Raw genomic sequence first — 25698 nt, 5'->3', positions numbered from 1 at the left:
CACACATAACCAAACTGTCAACAATTCTGATAGTCGCCCCCCCCCCTTCCTATAACGGATAGCAGACGTTTTCAGGTTTAACAAAAAGTTCAAAACCAAGGGAGGGTGGAGGGAGGAATGGCGGAGGGTCGCTAAACGGCGGGAAAGAGCCAGGTGGCGGCGACGTGTTGAACGGCACTACATCTGGCACTCTCTTGGCCGATGAGGAGGAGGAGGCGTGTGGGCGTTTGATGGCCATTTGTGCAGCAGGAAAGCAGGAGGTCGCGGAGGCGACGAGCATGGCGGTCGCGACATGGGACGGCCCCCTGGAGACGACGATGACGGCGTCGTGAGACGGCCCGCCGGAGACGAAGATGACGCAGCTTTGGGACGGCCCGCCGGAGAAGAGGATGACGGCGCGTTGGACGGCCCGCAGGAGACGAAGATGACGGCGCCATGAGACGGCCTGCTGGAGATGAAGATGACGGCGCTGTGGGACGGCCCGCCGGAGACAAAATTAACAAAGCCAAAGAATGGCCCGCCGAAGCCATTGGAACGGCCCGTCAGAGACGAATATGACGGCGCCGTGGGACGGCCCGCCGGAGACGAAGATGGCGGTGCCGTGGGACGGCCCGCCGGAGACGAAGATGACGCCGCCGTGAGACGGCCTGCCGGAGACAAAGATGATGCCGCCTTGGGACGGCCCGCCGAAGAAGAGGATGACGGTGCGTGGGACGGCCCGCGGGAGACAAAGATGACGGCGCCGTGGGACGGCCCGCTGGAGATGAAGTTAACAGAGCCGAGGGATGGCCCGCCGGAGACGAGGGTGGTGTGTCCAGAGCTGGAGAAGCAGGCGGCTGAGCTGTCGGCGTCTGAGGTGGCCTCACTGAGAGAGGTGAGAGCTGTGCTTCCCCTGTCGTACAGCTGACCTTAGCCCCGCCTCAAGGGATGGATCCCAGACGTCCCCAAAGAGGCCAACATAAGCCAGAGATGAGAAGGAGCTTGAAAAGAGTAAAACAATTGCTTGGATGTGTCCATCAGTGTCAAAATCTTGTCAAGCCTCTCGGCCATTGAAATCTCCGCGGGGTTCGTATTTGGCTCGATGATTCTGTCAGGTACTGTCGGTCTTGGACCCCAAGATGCAGAGATGGCAGGCGTAGCGCAGGAAAACATGACTGGTAAGTGCACATGCAGGGGAAACAGTCAACCGGGACCAGGAAACAGGAAACAATCATTGAGCCCTGACTGGAGGGCGAGGCAGTCATAAATGGCAGGATTTTACTGTAAAATTAACAGTTCATTATTGTCAAAGAAAAACGGTTGAATTGCTATTTTTACAGTAAAATTCTCACAACTGAGCTGCAAGGTGTTGTTTTTAAACCGTAAATGCTACACTTGTTTTTACAGTGCATTGCTGTAAATAGAAAAATGGTAGCTATTTTGATTAGCTGTAAAATTGGGGCGACTTAGCTAACAATTTTATCGTAAAATCTATGGTTGTTGTTTTTACAGTGCATGACTGTAAAATAAAGAAACGGTACATTTTTTATTTTTATGTTAAAATTCTGGCAATATAGCTGACACTTTTCTTTTCTTTCTTTTTTTTTTACCGTAAAACATACCTTTGTTGTTTTTACTGCATTACTGTAAATTGAAAAAAAAATCGGTATCGCTTTTATTTTAACAGGAAAATTCCGGCAATTTAACTACCAGGTTTTTTTTTTTTTACCATACAACTGTACAGTTATTATCTTTACAGTGAATTACTGTAAATGGAAAAGCGGTAGCAAAGTTATTTTACCGTAAAATTTGTGCGACAAAGCTGACCGTTTTACCGTAAAATCTACGTTGTTGTTTTTACAGTGCATCACTGTAAATTGAAAAACTCTACCACTTTTATTTTTGCGTTAAAATTGTGGCGACTAAACTTCCACTTTTGTTATCGTAACATCTATGGTCGTTGTTTTTAAAGTGCATTGCGGTAAATGTAAAATCGGTACCACTCATATCGGTTGGGTACAAGTCTTGCAATTGAGCTGCCAGTTTGTTTGTTTTTGGGGATTTTTACTGTATAATCTACGTTATTTGTTTTTACAGTGCATTAATGTAAATTTAAAAAACAGCACCACTTTTATTTTTACGATAAAATTCTGGCTGTTAAGCTCCCACTTTTATTTAAAAAAAATTTTTTTTTACCATAAACATAATTTTGTTGTTTTAACAGTGTAAATTGAAAAAAAAAAGTTTACAATAGAATATACTCTTGTTATTAAATTGCCTTACTGTAAATGGAAAACGGTAGCTAAATTGTTTTACTGTAAAATTTGGGCGCCTGAGCTGACAGTTTTACACTAAAAGATTTTTGTTTATACAGTGGCATTACTGTAAATAAAAAATCTGTACCAATTTTAAATATTGGTTAAAAGTCTCCACTAAGATGCCACTTTTTGACCGTATATCTGAGGTCGGCGTTTTTACTGTGCATTACTGTAAAACGGTAGCACTGTCGTTTGAACTGTAAAATTCTGTAAAAACCTTTTTACGGTAAAAAACTGCTGTTGTTTTTAAAGTGTACTGTAAATGGGAAAGCGCTACCACTGTTATTTTTACTAGCTTTTTACCGTACAAACCTATAGTTATTTTTACGGTGCATTACTGTAAACTGGAATAACAGTAACACATTAAATTAAATTAAATTATGGAATGGATTAAGCAAAGCAATCAAACAATGTACTAATATGATCCACTTCAAGAAACTCTTCAAACTTAAAAGTGTTTACAAAGTACAAAGAAGAAGAACCATGATAAACATTCTGAATTTATTTCATCCATCCATCCGTTCATTTTCAAATTAATCTTACTCATCTCACCATATGAAATGTAACTTACTTCACCGAGTATTATTTATTTATTTTTTATTGTGATTACTTATGGAGTAAACTGTGAATAAATTGAGAACAGGAAGTCAACAAATGTTTTAGCAACTGTTGTGTAAAAGAAAAGGGGTAGGATTAAATAAGCTCTGCTTCTTCCTACTCCTTTTCGAACATGTTGAAAAGAGAAAGCTGGAAATTGTTGTATGCATGCATGTTCGAAATAAACTCAAACTCATTTATTTTTACGGTAAAATTCTGGCAACTGAGGTAACAGTTGTTTTTTACTGTAAAATATGTGAATGTTTTTTTACAGTGAATTACCGTGAATTGAAAAAAAAAAAAATTCTTAAAAATCTGGTGACTGAGCAGATTTTTTATTTTTTTTTTACCGTTAAAAATAATGGTCATTGTTTTTACAGTGATTTACCGTAAATTAAAAATGGTACACATTTTATTCAGACCGTTATATATACTTGTATCTTTCATTTGTGAATTTTTTTATTTATTTTTTAAATGTATTCATCCATGCTTAAAATAATTTGTCCAAAAAGTTTTTGTTTATCATCTTTTTAATTTACGAATGAATGTTTATACGATTATCCACAATTTTGGATAATTATTATAAAAAATAATATAACACCAGCAACTTCAACTATATTTGTGTCATTTTTATTTGCGTATTCCGTCCCTTTTGTGGTAAAGCCTGCGCTGTTACCATGGATACTGCGAAGCCCTCTCACACCGGATGTAGTTTCAGACCAAGCAGCACAACTTCCGGTTTGAACAGTTAGCCTACGAAGCTAATAATAGCCGCTGACAGTTTCATTTCACCGAACATCTCGGACAAGTATTCCGTGATAAAATGTCCCGGGGCTCAAGTGCGGGGTTTGACCGGCACATTACCATCTTCTCTCCCGAGGGAAGGCTCTATCAAGTCGGTTAGTATTTGCATTGTTTCGGACAAAAAGCCGGCTCGGAGGCTGTCATTTTTGCTAGCGAGCTAAATGCTATGTCACGCTTCGCGCTTTACGCCACTAACAGCTGCTAAATAACAAATATATTATTATTATATGTGCTTATAAAAACCGTTTGTGCTATCACGGTTACGTTTGGACAACTTTGCAGGTCCTAATGTGTTTAAAAGCCAACCAGTTTGATAAGCTTAGTGAGTTTAGTTAGCACTTTAGCATGCCTGCCATCAAATCTAATTAATTGCTCTCACCTGGTTTATATAAACATGCTGCTCTAATATCAATTAATGAACATATTTTTAATTCAGTTTTGAGTCGCATGACAAATGTTACATGCGTTTTTGGAAGAAAATGAAAGTGAAAGTGGATGGAGGGTTTTAATGCAGGGGTGCCCAAACTTTTTCCGCGGACGGGCACAGACTGACAAATGCAAGGATGCCAAGCCCATTTGAGAAGTGTACAGCTCTGGTATTGGGTACATTCGCACCCACCTGCACAAATGTACTTCAAAATGTAACAGTTAAATAAATATGACTTTTTTTGTTTTGTTTACTAGAGCATGCATATACAGTAGAGATGCGCGGATAGGCAATTATTTCATCCGCAACCGCATCAGAAAGTCGTCAACCATTCGCCATCCACCCGATGTAACATTTGATCAGAACCGCACCCGCCCGTTGTTATATATCTAATATAGACGATGCAAGGCATTAGTGAGGTTATAAAGCTTTTGCCTGTTAAAGAAAGGAGACTGATCCAATGCAGCACAGACATTCGCGTGCCACGCTGTCACGACCCAGACGCACACCAGTGCGCAATCATATGGGAGCCGCGCTGAGCGCACCTCCAAGCGCGTCTCGCTGCCGGCGACGGCCGGGTATGGGCCCGACGCTCCAGCGCCATCCATTTTCAGGGCTAGTTGATTCGGTAGGTGGGTTGTTACACACTCCTTAGCGGGTTCCGACTTCCATGGCCACCGTCCTGCTGTCTATATCAACCAGGGTGAGCCCCACCCCTTTCGTGAGCGCACTGCGAGCGGAGTGACCCCTGTTACGCGCCCCCGGCAACAGGGGTGGCGGGCAGGTAAGCTGCGCGGGCGGAGCGCGCGGAGTGACCCCTGTTACGAGCCCCCGGCCACGGGGGTGGCGGGCAGGTAAGCTGCTTACCTGCTGCGCGTGACCCCGGCCGCGGCGAAGGCGGATGAGGCGGGGTGTCGGTGCGGTGGGCGCGGTGGTGACCCTGGACGTGCGTCGGGCCCTTCTCGCGGATCGCCTCAGCTACGGCTCCCGGTGGGGCCCTCTCGGGGGAAGGGGCCTCGGTCCCGGACCCCGGCGAGGCGTCCCTTCTCCGCTCCGTAAAAGTGTCCATCTCTCTTTTTTTTTTTTTCTTCTGTTGTGGCATATGCAGCAGGTGCCTGCTCGTTTTTCGTATGTGGGTAACAACATTTAACTATGTATATATATTTCCGAATTGGTTTAACTGCCACCCGCCTGAATCTATTTAAAATCTAATTTTTTTTTTATTTCAACCGCCCGACCCGACCCGCGGATAAAATCTATTTTTTTTTAATTTCATCCGCCCGATCCGCGGATAATCCGCGGACTCCGCGGTTGTGCCCGCAAACCGCTCATCTCTAATATACAGTCAAGAAAATAAGTATTTGAACACTCTGCTATTTTGCAAGTTCTCCCACTTAGAAATCATGGAGGGGTCTGTAATGTTCACGGGAGGTGCATGTCCACTGTATGAGAGATAACCTAAAAAGAAAAATCCAGAATCACAATCTATGATTTTTTTTTAACAATTTATTCGTGTGATACAGCTGAAAATAAGTATTTGAACACCTGTCTATCAGCTAGAATTTTGACCCTCAAAGACCTGTTAGTCCGCCTTTAAAGGGGAACATTATCACAATTTCAGAATTGTTAAAACCATTAAAAATCAGTTCCCAGTGGCTTATTATATTTTTCTAAGTTTTTTTTTTAAATTTTACCCATCACGCAATATCCCTAAAAAAAGCTTCAAAGTGCCTGATTTTAACCACCCGTCCATTTTCCTGTGACGTCACATAGTGAAGCCAACACAAACAAACATGGCGGAAAGAACAGAAAGCTATATTAGCGACATTAGCTCGGATTCAGACTCGGATTTCAGCGGCTTAAGCGATTCAACAGATTACGAATGTATTGAAACGGATGGTTGTAGTGTGGAGGCAGGTAGCGAAAACGAAATTGAAGAAGAAACTGAAGCTATTGAGCCATATCGGTTTGAACCGTATGCAAGCGAAACCGACGAAAACGACACGACAGCCAGCGACACGGGAGAAAGCGAGGACAAATTTGGCGATCGCCTTCTAACCAACGATTGGTATGTGTTTGTTTGGCATTAAAGGAAACTAACAACTATGAACTAGGTTTACAGCATATGAAATACATTTGGCAACAACATGCACTTTGAGAGTGCAGACAGATCAACTTTCAGGAGAAGAGCGCGGATGAGGGTATGTCTACAGAATATATTAATTGATGAAAATTGGGCTGTCTGCACTCTCAAAGTGCATGTTGTTGCCAAATGTATTTCATATGCTGTAAACCTAGTTCATAGTTGTTAGTTTCCTTTAATGCCAAACAAACACATACCAATCGTTGGTTTGAAGGCGATCGCCGAATTTGGCTGTCGTGTCGTTTTCGTCAGTTTTGCTTGCATACGGTTCAAACCGATATGGCTCAATAACTTCAGTTTCTTCTTCAATTTCGTTTTCGCTACCTGTCTCCACACTACAACCATCCGTTTCAATACATGCGTAATCTGTTGAATCGCTTAAGCCGCTGAAATCCGAGTCTGAATCCGAGCTAATGTCGCTATAGCTTGCTGTTCTATGCGCCATGTTTGTTTGAGTTGGCTTCACTATGTGACGTCACAGGAAAATGGACGGGTGTATATAACGATGGTTAAAATCAGGCACTTTGAAGCTTTTTTTAGGGATATTGCGGGATGGGTAAAATTTTTAAAAAAACTTCGAAAAATAAAATAAGCCACTGGGAACTGATTTTTAATGGTTTTAACCCTTCTGAAATTGTGATAATGTTCCCCTTTAAGGAGAGGATGACTGCAGCCATGTATTGTGAGATTTTGGGCAAAAACCTCCTTCCCTCAGTCAGATCATTGAAGATGAGTCGTGGCTGGATCTTCCAACATGACAATGACCCAAAGCACACAGCCAGGAAAACCAAGAAGTGGCTTTGTAAGAACCATATCAAGGTTCTGGAGTGGCCTAGCCAGTCTCCAGACCTAAATCCAATTGAAAATCTTTGGAGGCAGCTGAAAGTCTGTGTTACTCAGCAACAGCCCAGAAACCTGACTGATCTAGAGAAGATCTGTGTGGAGGAGTGGGCCAAAATCCCTCCTGCAGTCTGTGCAAACCTGGTGAAGAACTACAGGAAACATTTGACCTCTGTAATTGCAAACAAAGGCTACTCTACCAAATATTAATGTTGGTGTTCAAATACTTATTTTCAGCTTTATCACACAAATAAATTGTTAAAAAATCATAGATTGTAATTTCTGGATTTTTTCTTTTTAGGTTATCTCATACAGTGGACATGCACCTACCATGAACATTTCAGACCCCTCCATGATTTATAAGTGGGAGAACTTGCAAAATAGCAGGGTGTTCAAATACTTATTTTCTTAACTGTATAATATGCATTAGTTTAACCATTTAAAATCAACGATAATAAAAAGGAGATGCTTGGAAATAGCATAAAAATGCCCCAAAAACTTGGAAAAACGCGATTCATAGCGTTATTTTTTGGTGTAACCATCATGAGCGTTCTGTTCAGGTATATTTCTTTTATATTTTGATAAATCATCATATTTATGTATTGACCACTCTTTAAGCTGTGTGTATTTGATTTCAGTTTGCTTTCAGTTCACATTCTAACAGTTAGCATGCTAGCTAGATAGCGTTAAGTAAGCAAGCTATCAACAAAATGAGCTGAAAAAGCTTGCATTCTAAAATTAGCTTGTTAAAGTGCTAACTCTAACATGCGTCCAAAATACCAAAATATATTACTTTTGAGATGCCTATCTAAAAAATGTTTTTTGAAATGCTAGCATACTCATGTTAGCATGCACCAAGTACCAAAATATGACTTGGGTTTATAACTACAACATAATTCTTTTTCGAACAAAGCTAACATACTAAGAGTTAGCATGCTGGCTAGATAGCATAAAGTAACAAAAAATATAAGCAAAATTAGCTAACAAAAAACTAGCATGCTAAAGTGCTAACTGTAACATGCGATACGTACTCAAGTATGTTGAGGTTGAAAAAAAACGTTAAAAATGCTAGCATGCTAATGCCCCAAGTACCGAAGTATCACTAAGGTCTATATGTTCAAAATTAGCTTTAAAAAAGCTAGCATTACAATGTTAACATGCTAACATGTAGCATTAGTTAAATACCCAAATATATTCCTCTCACCTGTTAAATCAGTTTAAAAAAAACATCATGTTAATGTTAGCATGCATTCAGTACCAATATATACTCTTGAGGTTGAAAAATGTGTTTAAAATGCTAGTATGCTAATGTTAGCATGCACTAAGTACCAACATGTGATTGAGGTGTATACCTACAAAATATGCTTAAAAAAAAGTTAGCATACAGGTAGCATTCGTCAAGTGACAAAATATTTGACGCTGAGTTGTATACCTACAAAATTAACAAAGAAAAGCCAGCATTTTAATGTCGTAACTGGTTTGTTCTGACCGCTAAAGTACAATTATATACCACCTGCAACATTTCTTAAATCAATGTTGATTTGTGTTGTCAGATCCTGGAACTGTGATGACTAAATAAACTTGTTTTTTGTTATTATCTAAATCAAATCTAACCCCTGGAAAAAATAACTTTCTGACAAATTTCCCCCATCTTGTCTCCTTTCAGAGTATGCTTTCAAGGCTATAAATCAAGGCGGACTAACATCAGTCGCCGTACGAGGGAAGGACTGTGCCGTTGTGGTTACACAGAAAAAAGTACCGGTGAGTAGATGAGATTAGTTTGCACATCCCAGCCTGAAAGTCTGCACAGATAAATCATGTCAGACTTTTAAGATAAGAGTATGAGAGAAGTCTGCACACAGGATGTTGTGGTCAGCATGTCTGCCTCACAGCCTCGTGTTTGTGGATGTCAACATTCTGCAGTACTAAAAGTAGAATACATGTAAATAAACCAGTGTTAGATTGTAGTAATAGAACAAGCAACACAATTTAAAATGAAAGCATAAGGGTAAAAAGCAAGGGTGTTAAACTCATTTTTATTGGGGGCCACATCACTATTATGGCTGCCCTCAGAGGGCCACATGTAACAGTGAATATAAATGTGCAATAGCCTCGTTTCATATTTGCAGTGCTAACTGTTTTTGATTGTTATATTTTTTACAGATTGATGGATAACTTGCTTTAAAATCCTAAATCCAGATGACAAGCAGATGTTTAAACAGGCCACATAGATGACATGTAAGGCCACGTAAAATGATTTGGCGAGCCACTTTAAAAAGATGTGTGTAAAATTACGTAGAGTGCCACGTGAAAATTATGGAGCTTGTTAAAAATGATATGGCTGGACATTAGAATGATGTGACGGGGCGCTAGGACTGGGCGATATGGCCTTTTATTAATATCTCGATATTATTAGACCATGTCACGATACACGATATACTGTATATCTCGAAATTTTGCCTTAGCCTTGAATGAACACTTGATGCATATAAATAACACCAGTATGATGATTCTATGTGTCTACATTAAAACATTCTTGTTCATACTTCATTAACATATGCTTATTTTAAACTTTCATGCAGAGAGGGAAATCACAACTACGGTATTTTTCGGAGTATAAGTCGCACCGGCCGAAAATGCGTAATAACATATATAAGTCGCACTGGAGTATAAGTCGCGTTTTTGGGGGAAATTTATTTGATAAAACCCAACACCAAGAATAGACATTTGAAAGGCAATTTAAAATAAATAAAGAATAGTGAACAACAGGCTGAATAAGTGTACGTTATATGAGGCATAAATAACCAACTGAGAACGTGCCTGGTATGTTAACGTAACATATTATGGTAAGAGTCATTCAAATAACTATAACATATAGAACATGCTATACATTTACCAAACAATCTGTCACTCCTAATCGCTAAATCTGATGAAATCTTATACGTCTAGTCTCTTACGTGAATGAGCTAAATAATATTATTTGATATTTTACGGTAATGTGTTAATAATTTCACACACAAGTCGCTCCTGAGTATAAGTCGCACCCCCGGCCAAACTATGAAAAAAACTGTGACTTATAGTCCGAAAAATACAGTAAGTCAATTTAGCAAAACTGTATTTATTAAAGTTATTAAGCAGTGGCACAAACATTCATGTCATTTCAAAACAGAAAGTGCAAGATTGTCAGAGACATTTTAAAACAAGCTATGAGTGCACTTTTGTGCATGATGTCACTAAGATGACAAATCAAAACAACACTAAATTAAAGTGCACTTTTTGTACAGAACGCCACTACGATAGTTTAAAACAAATGAAGTGCACTTTTGTGCATGATGTCACAAGTTATTTAAATAACTGTCAAAAAAAATGAGCTGATAATAGAACATCAAATAGTGTATGTCCTTCGCTATGTGGTAGGTTCCTGCGGACGTTATCTCCTTCTGTTGTTGACTATTTTTTTTATACGGTGTTCATCTGGAAATGGTTGCTTCGGCATTTTGTTGGTGTGGCACCGAACGGAGATGTTGACATGCGGAGTTTCAAGCACTCCTTATTCTCTAGCGGGGGACTTTTCAAATGATGCTACATTAGCAGTGCTGCTACTTTTTGTAGCAACGCTTTTGCCGCATACTTGTTCAACATCTTCCCGCTTGAAGCCAAACCACCGCCAAACGATGCACCCCATGCTGTTTTTCTTGGGAATTAATTCTTCTTCCTTCATTTGTTACCAGATGCGCACCTTCTCTCTCTCGTATTACCACCCGCACCGTTAGCATCAGAGCTACCTGTCTGCTCCGCGGGAGCGTGTGACGTTGCACACGTGCGTATGTAAGAAGGTGCGCTTGTTTTAAGTCTCTGTGAGAAGGAGAGACAAGAAAGAGTGGGAAACGCATGTAGTGTAATGGCCGCAGCTAAAAGCAACTGCGTGAGAACATATACCGTATTTTCCGCACTATTAGCCGCACCTAAAAACCACAAATTTACTCAAAAGCTGACAGTGCGGCTTATAACCCGGTGCGCTTTATATATGGATTAATATTAAGATTCATTTTCATAAAGTTTCGGTCTCGCAACTACGGTAAACAGCCGCCATCTTTTTTCCCCGTAGAAGAGGAAGTGCTTCTTCTTCTACGCAAGCAACCGCCAAGGTAAGCACCCGCCCCCATAGAAGAAGAAGCGCTTCTTCTTCTACTGTAAGCAACCACCCGCCCCCGTAGAAGAAGAAGAAGCGCGCGGATATTACGTTTCATTTCCTTTGTGTGTTTACATCTGTAAAGACCACAAAATGGCTCCTACTAAGCGACAGGTTTCCGGTTCATGAAAAGACGCAATCTCTCCATCCGCACACGGACTACTATTTCACAGCAACTGCCTAAAGACTTTCAAGAAAAGCTGGCTACTTTCCGTGCATATTGTAAAAACAAGATAGCTGAAAAAAAGATCCGGCCAGAGAACATTATCAACATGGACGAGGTTCCACTGACTTTTGATATTCCTGTGAACCGCACTGTGGATACAACGGGAGCACGTACGGTGAATATTCGCACCACAGGGAATGAGAAGTCATCCTTCACTGTGGTTCTAGCTTGCCATGCTAATGGCCAGAAACTTCCACCCATGGTGATATTCAAAAGGAAGACCTTGCCAAAAGAGACCTTTCCAGCCGGCGTCATCATAAAAGCTAACTCGAAGGGATGGATAGATGAAGAAAAGATGAGCGAGTGGTTAAGGGAAGTTTACGCGAAGAGGCCGGGTGGCTTTTTTCACGCAGCTCCGTCCATGTTGATATACGACTCCATGCGCGCCCACATCACGCTGGTTTTTAATATATTATTAAAGTTTGACTGACCTATCTGACTGTTTTTTTGACATTCCTTTAGCGCAGTTAGATGTGGCTTATAACACGGGGCGGCTTATAGGTGGACAAAGTTTTGAAATATGCCGTTCATTGAAGGCGCGGCTTATAACCCAGGGCGGCTTATGGTGCGGAAAATACGGTACTCGAATATCACGATATAGTCATTTTCTATATCGCACAGAGACAAACCCGCGATATATCGAGTATATCGATATATCGCCAACCCTACGGGGCGCGCTAAAATGTTGTGGCATGGCACGTTAAAATTATGTGGCGTGGCACGGTAAATGAAGTGACAAGCCACATTAAATGATGTGGCGGGGTGCGTTTAAATGATGGAACGGGCCACATTTAGAGGAAGTGGCAGTCCATGATAAAATGAGGTGACAGGGCATGTTAAAATGATGTGGCGGGCGGCCTTAAATGATGTGGCATGTTAAAATGTTGTGGCGGGCCACATTTAAAGAATGTGGCAGTCCCTGATAAAATGAGGTGACAGGGCATGTTAGAATGATATGGCGGGCCGCATTAAATGATGTGGCGTGGCACGTTAAAATGTTGCTGCGGGCCAAGTTAAAATGATGTGGTGGGGTGCGTTTAAATCAGGGGTCTCAGACACACGGGCCAATTGCGGCCCGCGAGACGTTATTTTGCGGCCCGCACCTTAATATGAAAATTTAATGTTAGTGCGGCCCGCAAGTTTTATATGAATGGCGCTTGACAGCGTCATACTTGCCAAGACTCCCGATTTTTCCGGGAGACTCCCTAATTTCAGGGCAACCATTCTCTCGAATGTCTGCCGATTTTCACCCAAACAACAATATTAAGGGCGTGCCGTGATGGCACTGCCTTTAGCGCCCTCTACAACCTGTACAAACAGCGTGCCAGCTCAGTCACATGTTGTATGAGGCTTCTGCAGACACATGTAAGTGACTGCAAGACACACTTGGTCAACAGCCATACAGGTCACACTGAGGGTGGCCGTATAAACAACTTTAACACTGTTACAAATATGCGCCACACTGTGAACCTACACCACTGGTATCAAACTCAAGGCCTGGGGGACACATTTGGCCCGTCACATCATTTTGACATGTCATGCCACATCACTTATAGTGCCCAGCCAGAACGATTTAACATGCCTCGCCACAACATTTAATGTGGCCAGCTACATCATTTTAACGTGCTCCACCACAACACTTAACGCAGCCCGCAACTTTTTTAAATTGGCCAGACCCATTATTTTAAAGGGGCATAACGTGGCACGTCACATCATTTTAACGCGCAACAACATTTAAGTTTGCCCGCCACAACACCTTAACATGCTCCACCTCATCATTTTAACGAACCCCGACACAACATTTAATCTGGCTTGTAACATCATGTAGGCCCTGTCTACTTTAAGCCGGATAACTCCTTAAACAAATAATTCTTTAGCCTAAGCCCTGTGTCAGCCAAACTAACCCATTGTTTAAGGTCCCCCTCCTTGGATCATTTTTAAACGGGTAAGTGCGCCGTGTATTCCTTGAATCTCCGGCTCTTACAAACTGAGTTCGGAGAGGAAGTGACGCCAGAAAGGCCGCGCCCCACACAGGAAGTGACGTCAGAAAGAACGCGCCACAGCCAGCTTCATAACAGACGCTTGTGGAAATCCCACCTTTAAAAGAAGGAAACTCGCGATTGCAGCTATTTGGGATACAACACATCTCAGACAGCAACATAGCAATGTTGAGCAACGGTTCTGGATAAGGCCTGGAAGAACGGCAGCCTGGTGGGATATGTTTGTCAACGAGTGTGTTGTGCCAACGGAATCGCAAGAGAATTTTCAAATGTCCAGGTCAGCTCTGATTTTACTAGCGAAAAACTTTGTCCATTTGTCGAAGGGGAGACAGCAAGAATGCAGGCTCCCGTGGACGACTACGGAAAACAGCGAATGCATTTGGACTGGCAAAGCAGACTATCAGTTATTGTCTGCGATGTATGTCGAGCGATTACTCAGTACTCCATGATTATTTTGAAGCCATGAAGTGGTTGCGGCCGTCAAGTACGACCGCCAATTTCAGCCTACAAGCACAGTGTCTTGACCAGATGTCTAGATCCCTAGATTGATTGTTGCAAAATGTTATTTATCACGTTGTTTACTTTCACACGTCCATTAAAGATATGATTCATGTATGATGGCTCAGGTGTGATTCACTACAATAGTCTAACAGCTGCTGAGGGTGAGGCAAGCAAGGTTTACTGTTAAAACGAATGTGGTAATAGGCTACATTGAAACAGGGTAAGAATACACTTCCAGGTCAGAGGTAACTATAACGTGCACATTTTTTTCCCGCGCATGCGTACTAGGTCGCATTGCGCCGGCAGACGGCGGGGGGAGGGGGTCTTAAACGGTGGCATTGTGTGTGTGTGTGTGGACAAGGATAAGGTTAGGTGGGATATAGCCTGGATAACCTTAGGCCCCTTCTTACTGTAGAAGGGGCCTAACACAGATGTGACTTCAAATATATGTATAACATGTTTTAACCTTGAAAGAAGCCCATGTTTCATAGGCTAATGTTCTCCTGCCAACAGGACAAGCTCCTGGATTCCAACACAGTGTCCCACCTTTTCAGAATCACAGACAATATTGGATGTGTCATGTCTGGAATGACAGGTAAACTACACTGCAAAAACTGAAATCTAAGTAAGATTAAATATCTCAAATAAGGGTGATATTTGCTTATTTTCTGTCTGATAAGATAATTCTTCTCACTAAGCAGATTTTAGGTTATAGTGTTTTATTTGTTTTAAGTGTTTTGGTCCTAAATGATCTCAGTAAGATATTACAGCTTGAGATTTGATGACCTATATTGAGTAAAACATGCTTGAAACTAGAATATCAACTGTTGCAAAGCTGTGTCATCAACACTCACGAGTATAAAACTACCTTTTTAAAGTAATCATTTCTTATTTCAGGCATGAAATAAAAAATATATTTACGAATATTTTTCAACATATTGACAAAGAAGGTCTCATATTTTTATTTTCTACCAAGAAAAGTGCACTTGTTATTAGTGAGAATATACTTATTTTAAGGGGTTCATTGAGGTTAGCTAATTAGGGACCGCAATGTCCCTTTGGGACAGAGGACCCTATTGTAATTGTAAGGTTTTATTATTATTATTATACCGGCCGCCTCTTTGAGCTGTAATTTGACCCCTTAACATGCTTCAAAACTCACCAAATTTGACACACACATCAGGACTGCCGAAAATTGCAATCTAATCAAAAAACCAAACCCCAAAACTCAAAATTGCGCTCTCGCGCTCCCTCGGAAAAAACACAGACAAAACTGCCTGTAACTTCCAGTAGGAATGTCGTAGAGACATGAAACAAAAACCTCTATGTAGGCGGCGTCCCTTAGACCTACATTTCATTCATTGACAACCCCCCCCAGCAAAAATCAACAGGAAGTTTGCAATTCCCCCTTCAAAATAAAAGTTGGGTTAAAAACAGTCACCTTTTTTTAAACATTATCTCCTCGTTTGTCGTGTCGGCTTCAAACTAGCACAGGAGAGAGATTGTACCCTTCTGATTAAAAGTTGACGAAAGAGTTTTAATTACTGCTCCGGTTTGGATTTTATGTGCCGTCAAAGTCGGTCCCGTCCATCGCTGCTTGCAGCTTTAATTTTACTTGTTTTGGAAAGTCTTGACAAGCCAAATTTTCTTGTTCTATTGGCGGATAATTTTCCTTAGTTCAAGTAAAATACCCCTCATTTTTTTTTCTTGTTTTTGAACACTTAACTTTTCGCAGTGCACACTATACAGCAGGTTTTTACAGCTAAATGTGTTTATATCAACTGTTGCAAAGCTGTGTCATCAACACAAGTATAAAACGACTTTTTCAAATTAATAATTTCTTATTTCAAGCATGAAATAAAAAAATCATGACTTTGACACAATTGTGTCTCATAATTAAAACAGATGACAGCCAAATGGACTTTGCTGTTTTATTTTCAATGAAACAATAGAAAATACGTACTCCTATAGTAGTACAGTTGTTATTAGTGAGAATATACTTATTTTAAGGTATTTTTGGGTTCTTTGAGGTTAGCTAATTTTACTTGTTTTGGAAAATCTTGACAAGCCAAACTTGTTCTATTGGCAGATAATTTTGCTTAGTTCAAATAAAATACCCCTATTTTTTTTTTTTATTCTTGTTTTTGAACACTGACTTTTCGCAGTGTAGAAGATGCTGACAAATAAATGTGTGTTAGCAAAACATTTTTCTCCCAACATTTTCTACCCCAACACCTCGAGAGAGCATTTATTTTATTACACGGCTTATAAAAGTCTTATACACTTTGATGATGAAGGAAACAAAACGTTTGAAAAATTTGCAAATAAATACTTGTTTATACCTTGTTCTTTCTTTGTATACTTTTCTGCACTCCATATCGGTCTTTAATTGTAGCTTCCTCAACCCAAAAGCTGCGAAACTCCACCCTGAACTAAGCGTCTCAGCATTGTTTCAGTTCATCACAGCGTGTGACGTTATCCAAAGGATTCCAACTAATGCCCATCTTCTTTCCAACAACACCTTCCGCAGCCGACAGCCGCTCCCAGGTTCAGCGCGCACGCTACGAGGCGGCGAATTGGCAGTACAAGTACGGTTACGAGATCCCGGTGGACATGCTGGTTAAACGCCTCGCAGACATCTCCCAAGTCTACACACAGAACGCCGAGATGCGACCACTGGGCTGCTGTGAGTATTCTGACATATTGTCTTCTGACTCGCAAGGTTTTATTCTATGGACAAAAGTCTTTTAAGGGGACACCTATTTGAATAAAAACACCACAATAAAATAGGCCTCAGCATGGTCTGGTACATCCAAACTTCATTCACTGAGGGCCACACACTGAATAATCAAAGCATGCAAGGGACATTTTGATAGTTTTGATTTTCAAAACCAAGGCAATATATAGTTGTTTTTTTAACCTTTAGGACGCCCCTCAGGCAAGGGTCTGCGTCATAAAAATGTTAAAAAGAAGTCATAGATTATTTTATTTTTGTCAACACTTAACGTATTTTCCGCACTATTAGCCGCACCTAAAAACCACAAATTTTCTCAAAAGCTGACAGTGCGCCTTTTAACCCGGTGCGCTTTATATATGGATAAATATTAAGATTCATTTTCATAAAGTTTAGGTCTCGCAACTACGGTAAACAGCCGCCATCTTTTTTCCCCGTAGAAGAAGCGCGCAGTGCATGCTGGGATATGTGACGTTTCATTTCCATTTGTGTGTTTATGTAAAGACCCCAAAATGGCTCCTATTAAGTGTGTTGTCTGTCTAATTATAAATAATGCAGACGAGGCGTGTTAACTGAGTTCTCAACGTTTACTCACAGCGTGCTCATAACCACATTCTAACTGCCAGCATACAACAACGCTTCTCAGGGCTACCGCGCATGCTCGTCACTATCGTTGCATGCTGGGTAGTGTAGTTGTTATATTTGCTAGCTCATAACATCACATTAAGAGACACGCTTACCCGCTTAATTCAATACTCGCCGTCATTCCGGGTGGATTGACAAAAGACCTCCAGCCGTTAGATATTGGTGTCAACAGGGCATTCGAAGCTAGACTGCTAACTGCGTGGGAACAGTGGATGACAGAAGGCGAACACACCTTCACTAAGACAGGGAGACAGCGCCAGACGACGCCAACATCACCTTCACTAAGACAGGGAGACAGCGCACGACATACGCCAACATCTGCCAGTGGATCGTAAATGCCTGGGCAGATATTTCGGTCACAACTGTGGTCCGAGCTTTCCGGAAGGCAGGATTCACAGAACTGCTGGACAACAGCGACACTGACTCCGATGACTTCGACGAGACGGAACCGGCCATTTTGGATCCCACATTTGCCCAACTTTTCAATTCGGACACCGAAGACGAAGAATTCGAAGGATTTACGAATGAAGAATAACTTCAGAAAGTGAGCGCTATGTTTATTTTGTGTGTTGTGACATTAACGTTCGAGCAACATTATGTTGCTATTGCTCTGCACTATTTTGAATTTTACTATGTTTGTGATTGCACATTTGCGTACATTTTGGGACAGAGTTGTTAGAACGCTGGTTTTTAATATATTATTAAAGTTTGACTGACCTATCTGACTGTTTTTTTGACATTCCCTTTAGCGCAGCGTAGGCGCGGCTTATAGTCCGGGGCGGCTTATAGGTGGACAAAGTTTTGAAATATGCCATTCATTGAAGGTGCGGCTAATAACCCGGGGCGGCTTATAGTGCGGAAAATACGGTATTCATTTTTAGATAAACTTCAGATCTATCTTTCACTGTTTTTTTTATTTTTTATGTTTTATGCACTTTTTGTTAAAGAATACCCATTTTTTTAGGGCAAAAACACAAAATAAATAATTGGAGCCTTAAATAGGTCAATAACATTCATTTTGATTCATTAAGCTCCCAAGCTCTGGAACGGCTTACCTTTGAGTGTTAGACAGGCCTCCTCTCTTCCTGTTTTTAAATCGCTCTTAAAAACATACTTTTATTCCATGGCTTTTAACACTGAGTGATCGCCATCCTGCTATGGCGTCCCACAATGCACCTGCTGTGAACCTGTTTTTATGTTTTATTTATTTATTTTTTATCGTGCTCTGTTTGTGTTGTGGTGTGCTTGCTCGTTTCTCTTGTGTTATCTTTTAACCTGCCCATTGTACAGCACTTTGGCTACCCCTGTGGTAAATTTTAAATGTGCTTTATAAATAAAGTTGATTAAATTTGATTTGATTAAAATTAAATTAAATTTTCAGCAATGACAGTTAAAAAAAATCCCACTAAAATTTTAAAGGATCAAACTATACATTATTTTTTATTTATGTACTTTCAACGCTTAGATCTCAAGATCAACTTTAGATCTATCCGTCGATTATAATTTATTACTTCTTTTTTTTAATTTAGCTTGTTTTATGCTCTTTTTGTCAAAGAAGACTCGTTTTCTATGACAAACTCACAAAATATGCAATATTTAACCCAAAAAATATTTCAAAGTGGTATATTCGATGCGAAGTAATTGGAGCCTTAGATAGGTTAATAATTCATAACTACATTCATTTTTATTCATTATTATTTTTTGAGCAATTACACTTTTAAAGAAAACAGCAGCCTGCATGGCAGGTTTGTGTTATTAGTCAACATTGTAACTTTTTCTCTTTACATTTCACCTGTATGCTCTTATTTATTTAAAAAAATATTTATTTATTTTTAATAGTATTTTTAGGATGTGCTGCGGCCCGTTAAAAAATTAGCTGCAGGTAGCACTTTGGACACCTTTTGAGGTGTGATGATCCATCCATCCATTTTCTACCGCTTTTTCCCTACGGGGTCGCGGGGGGCGCTGGAGCCTATCTCAGCTACAATCGGGCAGAAGGTGGGGTACACCCTGGACAAGTCGCCACCTCATCGCAGGGCCAACACAGATAGACAGACAACATTCACACTCACATTCACACACTAGGGCCAATTTTGTGTTGCCAATCAACTTATCCCCAGGTGCATGTCTTTTGGAAGTGGGAGGAAGCCGGAGTACCCTTAGGGAACCCACGCAGTCACGGGGAGGACATGCAAACTCCACACAGAAAGATCCCGAGCCCGGGATTGAACCCAAGACTACTCAGGACCTTCGTATTGTGAGGCAGATGCACTAACCCCTCTGCCACCGGATAAAATAATCAAAATCAATTTGAAACCGCACAAATAGATTTGAACAACCAAACAAAAAAACACAAAAAGATAATACAAACTTATAATCGACGGATATATCTGAAGTTGATCTAGAGATTTAAGCGTTGAAAGTAAAAGAATAATGTCTGTCTTATTTTTAACACTTTTATGAGTGGGGCCCTTTTGGATCCCTGAGAATTTTAGTGGATTTTTTAAAAAACTGTCACTGTTTAAAAAAAAAAAAAAAAGTTCAGTCAAAATCAATGTTGTTGTTGATTATTTACCTCTTTTAGGCTCCAATTAATACTAGAGATGTCCATTATCGACCGATAAATGCGTTAAAATGTAATATCGGAAATGATCGGTATCGTTTTTTTATTAATGGTATCGGGTTTTTTGGTTGTTTTTTTTAATTAAATCAACATAAAAAACACAAGATACACTTACAATTAGTGCACCAACCCAAAAAAACACCCTCCCTCATTTACACTCATTCACACTCATTCACACAAAAGGGTTGTTTCTTTCTGTTATTAATATTCTGGTTCCTACATTATATATCAATATATATCAATACAGTCTGCAAGGGATACAGTCCGTAAGCACACATGATTGTGTGTGCTGCTGGTCCACTAGATTAGATTAGATTAGATTAGATTAGATTAGATTTATTGGTCCCCTTGGGGAAATTCATTGTCACTGCCGTACATTGAAACACTAGACATTACACATCACACAAAAAAAAAAAGAAAAAAAAAGACATCATACATGACTAACACACATTTACAGGCTTGTCAGACAGGTCGGCCGGGCCTGCTGTTAAGGGCGGCTATAGCTGCAGGGATCAGGCTTTTCCTGAGGCGGGCCCTCCGGAATTTGATTGTTCTGTACCTGCGCCCTGATGGTAGTGGGATGATGTATTGGTGTAGTGGGTGAGTGATATCCTGGACTATTGTTTTTGCCAGTCGGGTGATGGACCTGTGGTTTATGTCTGAAATGTTGGGTGTAATAGTACTAACCTTTAACAGTTAATTTTACAAATTTTCATTAATTACAAGTTTCTCTGTAACTGTTTTTGTATTGTTTTACTTTCTTTTTTTATTCAAGAAAATGTTTTTAATTTATTTACCTTATTTTATTTTATACATTTTTTTAAGAAGTACCTTATCTTCACCATACCTGGTTGTCCAAATTAGGCATAATAATGTGTTAATTCCACGACTGTATATATCGGTTGATATCGGTATCGGTTGATATCGGTATCGGTAATTAAAGAGTTGGACAATATCGGAATATCAGATATCGGCAAAAAGCCATTATCGGACATCCCTAATTAATACACATTAAATATTCCACTTTGACTTATTTTTGGTGGAAAATGCGGCATTTTTTGCCATAAAAAACAGGGTTTTCCTAAACAAAAAGGACATGAAAATATATTTTATTTTTAATTGTTATTGACAGATACATTTGAAGTTGATCTAGAGATTTCAGCATTAAAAAACAATATATTATATGACTTACTTTTAAAATGTTTATGACTGAGACCCTTTTGGGTCCTTTGGACCAAACTTGAGGGGAGCCCTAAAACGTAAAAAAAAATCCATGTTATCCTGGTTTTGAAAATAGAAAAATCAATAAGGCCCCCCCCCCGCATGCTTTGATTTTTCAAAGCATGCGGAGTGGCAAAAGTTTGAAGGCCGTCCTCTATTTGCAGTGCATTCTTGATATGTCCACAAATGTGGACAATTACACATTTTATTCCCATTGTAACAGGAAGTAACAACCAATTATTAACCAATCAACAAAAAGTGTTTCAAGCTCCACCCTAACAAAACTATTTGTACAAACTAAGTTGGAAAAAGAAAAAAAAAACTCAAATTTGTGCTCAAAACCTATAAACCAAAAAAAGCTGAGAAACGACTGGTATCTACAAATACTTGTAAGTTGGGGTACACACACAAACATTTTATTTATACACACCATTTGAATAAATTTCAAAGTGCTACAATAAAAAAGTGTTTAAAACAATAAAATCTTAGCCATGAAAATCGACTAAATACTAAGACTGAAGACTAAGGCTAAAACGCATCAAAGGTTTTCTCAAAAAGAAAAATCCTTAGGTGAGCTTAGGAGATGCCAGATCTGCATTTGTAAAACTGTTGAGTTGTAACACAAGTCAGCAGCTTCAAAAGGCCAAGAAAAAGTTGCAAGTAACTGATCAGGTTTATTGTAGCCGACACTGAAGATCACGGCTTTAAAAAAAAGCCTACAACGTGTGGAAGCATTCAGTGGTGTGGTACCCGCAGGTATGATCGTGATAGGCGTAGACGACGAGAGCGGCCCGCAGGTCTACAAATGTGACCCGGCAGGATACTATTGCGGCTTCAAAGCCACCGCCGCAGGAGTCAAGCAGACGGAAGCCACCAGTTTTCTGGAGAAGAAGGTGAAGAAGAAACTGGACTGGACCTTCGAGCAAACCATCGAGGTATACGTCTCAAGACCACCGCTTGCATGCCATGTAATTATTGCAAATTCATTAATAACTCCTCCTTTTTCCTGTGCCAGACGGGGATCTCCTGTCTGTCGACTGTTCTCTCCATCGACTTCAAGCCCTCTGAGCTGGAGGTGGGCGTGGTCACAACACAGGACCCCAAGTTCAGGTAAAAATGATGAAAGACAAAAAAAAGACTTGAGTTGCCATTTGAGGTTAATAGTTAAAACAACTTGATGTGCAATGAGATGACATAATAATAAATAGACATTGTTGTTTATGTATTCCATTTATAGCTGATGTAAGCAGTTTTTGTCTATAAGGTCACATTTAAACTTAATACATTTCCACAATAGAGCTGGCATTCTTTGGGTACATCACGATTCACATTTGGGGTGACGATTCCACTCAGAGTCAATTCTTGATTCAACACGATTCTCGTAATATATTGGAATATAAATGATAACACCTTTTCAAAACAGGTTACTGGTTACAAAAGATCCTTTTGGCTGCTAACGTAGGACTTACACGCACAGTGTTGGCTGGAAAAAAAACTTCAAAACTTAATTCAAAAATGTATTCTGAAAAAAAAAAAAATTGTATTACTTTTCAAATCAATTCTTGAAAACTATGGATCGCTTTCGAATCGGAATAAATTAAAATCACATTTAGGATGTGACTCGCTTTTTTTTCTGTACAGTAGTATTTGGTATGAAAATTATAATAAAACCTTTTCAAACCGGATTGCAAAAGTTATTCTTGGCTGCTAACATACAACTTATATTTTATTTCTTATATAATCAAATAAAAGAAAATTGAGCAACTAAAACCCAATCCCAGATTTCCAACACTCAGGATAGACAATTACAAAGCAATTAACAAGACATACAAGTACAATACTTATTAAATACAGTCCGAAAAAAGGACAACCAAAAATTATTAAAAACAACTGTCAATAATAATAATAATATCAATAAAAGTGTGTTTTTAGTCCAAAAAGGTATTCTCAAAAACATATACTTATTTAAATTTGCAGAACAAAAACATTTTATGTTGTTATTTTTTTAATGGATTCTCGAAAAACTGTGATTTGGACGTGAATCTATTTATTTTATTTTTTTAACACCTCTTATATTTATATATATTTTATTACATTTATAGAAAATAATATATATATATTTTATTACATTTATAGAAAATAATAAAAGCAACACTATCAACATAATAACATCAATAATAGTTTAATATTTTTAATCCCAAAATGTATTCTTAAAAAATTACATTTTTAAAATTTGCAGAACAAAAACTTTATTTTTTTTCGTTAATAGATTCTCTAAAAAAAATGCGATTTGGTGAGAACTTTTTTCCTTTTTTATAAACACCCCTATTATTAACCTTCCAAAACTACACCGACATGCTCAACTACTCGTCTGCTGGTTAAAAGTAATTTGTGTAAATGAAGAAAAATAATTACACGTGTACACTGGAGTAGAGAGTTATTCCTGAATGCATGTTTGACTGGGAAAGAAAAACAACAAAAACTGCATAAAGGCCCTGCGATTCGTGGGGGGCCTCTTTTTGCACGAAGAAGTGCATGTCAAATATATGAAATGTATTATTAAAATGTATTCAGAGTCGCTTCCTGCTCTTTCACCGATAAGAACATCATGGCAAATTTCCCATAATCTTGCCATTGACCCCCGTGGCGTGGAGCGTTAGTGCTGGTCTTGTTACAGCACTAGTACTGCATCAAAGTTTACAAGTTTATGTTTCAACTTAAATGTATTTTTAGTACAAAACATGTATCAAATTAAAGTGAAACCGATTTAAGAAAGTCCAAAAATGGTTTGACATAAACGAAGTGTGAAAAATCGTACTTTCCGTATTTTGCGGGCGATAGAACGCACAGTGTGTAAGCCACTCCCACAAAATTGAAAAATATATATATGATAATAATTTTCCCATATATTAGCAGCACTGTAAGCTGCAGATATATACGTTTTGAAATGAGTTATTTAGACAAATATTTTGTAAATGTTTATTTACATACCTTAATTGTTTCCAAACAGTGTCTGTAACACGGCAGTAAAACAGCTGATCAAACAAAACAGAAGTCATCGTCATGGACCCACTATCTGCGCAAGCTAGCTCTCCAATCAGCTAAACAGACTCAATAACTCCACGGTGACGTTTTAGTGAATTTACCGAGGAATTTGTGAAAGTGAAACAACACAAAACGAATGCCATTGTAACTTAATAATCCTAACACGGACACTTGTAGACGGGTTAGCATATTAGCTAATGCTAACAACGCTAGCTTGTGTCAGAATAATTGTATCTAAGTTATCACAAAACTTTGTGTTTCAATGAATTCCCGGCCGGCAGGCAAAAGCTGTTTTTGATCTTACAAAGCAGAATGCTTGTAAAACTCCACTGTGACCTTTTCTCTGAACTGTTTTACAACCTTTTCTTTGAACTGTTTTGTAACCAAAGGCGATGGCTGTTTACGACCCCCCTCACTTAGAAACAGCTGTTGCCATGTAATCAGGGAAAGTCCAAATAAAAGAGGAGGCGTACAATCTTTCGTCAGAGCGTGGGACGACACTGTACAAGGGTACAGTGTCTACGCGTTTCTCCTCAATTGAGTCAAATTGAATTCTGTCTGTATAATTCCTTGCTTCTTGTCTTGTTTAATAGATGTCATCAGTGTTTGAACCTGACAGCTTGATTATATTACAATAGTACGTACAAATAGGCATGAAAGCACTCCTACAGACATTCGACGGTTTAATAAGTAAGAATTGTTTTAGTTATATTGGAAATCTTACAAAGGTTGCTTGGAGTGATGAATGCATAATGCATACAAGCAAAAACACTATGGACGACTGAAGACTGAACAACACTTCTACTTCCGGTTTAAACGGGAGGAATTCACATTCGCTCAGCAGCACCTGCAGTGAGCAAAGTCGTCCAAAAGATGGCGCTACAGCACAAAAAAACAACACCTTTTCAGTGTCTTTACATGTGTTTAGTGAAAATTGTTTGAAAGAAGAAAAATCCACAAATTAGCTGGACCGTTTTATTAGCCGCGGGGTTTAATGTGTAGGAAAAAAGTAGCAACTTGTAGTCTGTAATTTAGGGTACGTGTGATCCATCTTGCCTATACCCTGTAAAGTCCCAAGTGGGCTGGAGCCTGTCCTGCAGCACCATGACCGGGTCCTCAGCCAATCGCAGGGCATTGAAAGAGTCAGCTGAGTGAACCACTACACTATCAGCGCTCATTAAAAAGAGCAGCATTGGTGTAGACCTGTCCTGCATTGTCCCAGTCACTCACCTGTGTCCTCTCCCCAGGATTCTGACGGAGACAGAAGTGGACACTCACCTGATGGCCCTGGCAGAGCGGGACTGAGCCAGCAGGGAGAGAGGTCACATGTTGGTTTGCTGTATATTACACACACTGTTTAATTCAATGATAACAATTAAAAAAAAACACATTTTGAAGTAAAA

At 39.7% G+C, this 25698-nt stretch overlaps 1 protein-coding gene across 1 annotated transcript; it reads left to right on the top strand.

The window, feature by feature from the left end:
* Nucleotides 1-3610: 3610 nt before the first annotated feature.
* On the top strand, nt 3611-25698 carry LOC133623513 (proteasome subunit alpha type-6). Its single transcript, XM_061986728.2, has 7 exons — nt 3611-3793; nt 8775-8869; nt 14541-14622; nt 16558-16713; nt 22007-22185; nt 22266-22360; nt 25543-25698. The coding sequence occupies exons 1-7, from the start codon at nt 3718-3720 to the stop codon at nt 25598-25600; spliced, it is 741 nt and encodes a 246-aa protein (XP_061842712.1). The 5' UTR covers nt 3611-3717; the 3' UTR covers nt 25601-25698.

The sequence above is a fragment of the Nerophis lumbriciformis genome, linkage group LG26, assembly GCF_033978685.3.
Source record: "Nerophis lumbriciformis linkage group LG26, RoL_Nlum_v2.1, whole genome shotgun sequence".
NCBI lineage: Eukaryota > Metazoa > Chordata > Actinopteri > Syngnathiformes > Syngnathidae > Nerophis > Nerophis lumbriciformis.
The sequence above is the reverse complement of the archived record's forward strand: the minus strand, read 5'-3'. Positions and strand labels throughout refer to the sequence as shown.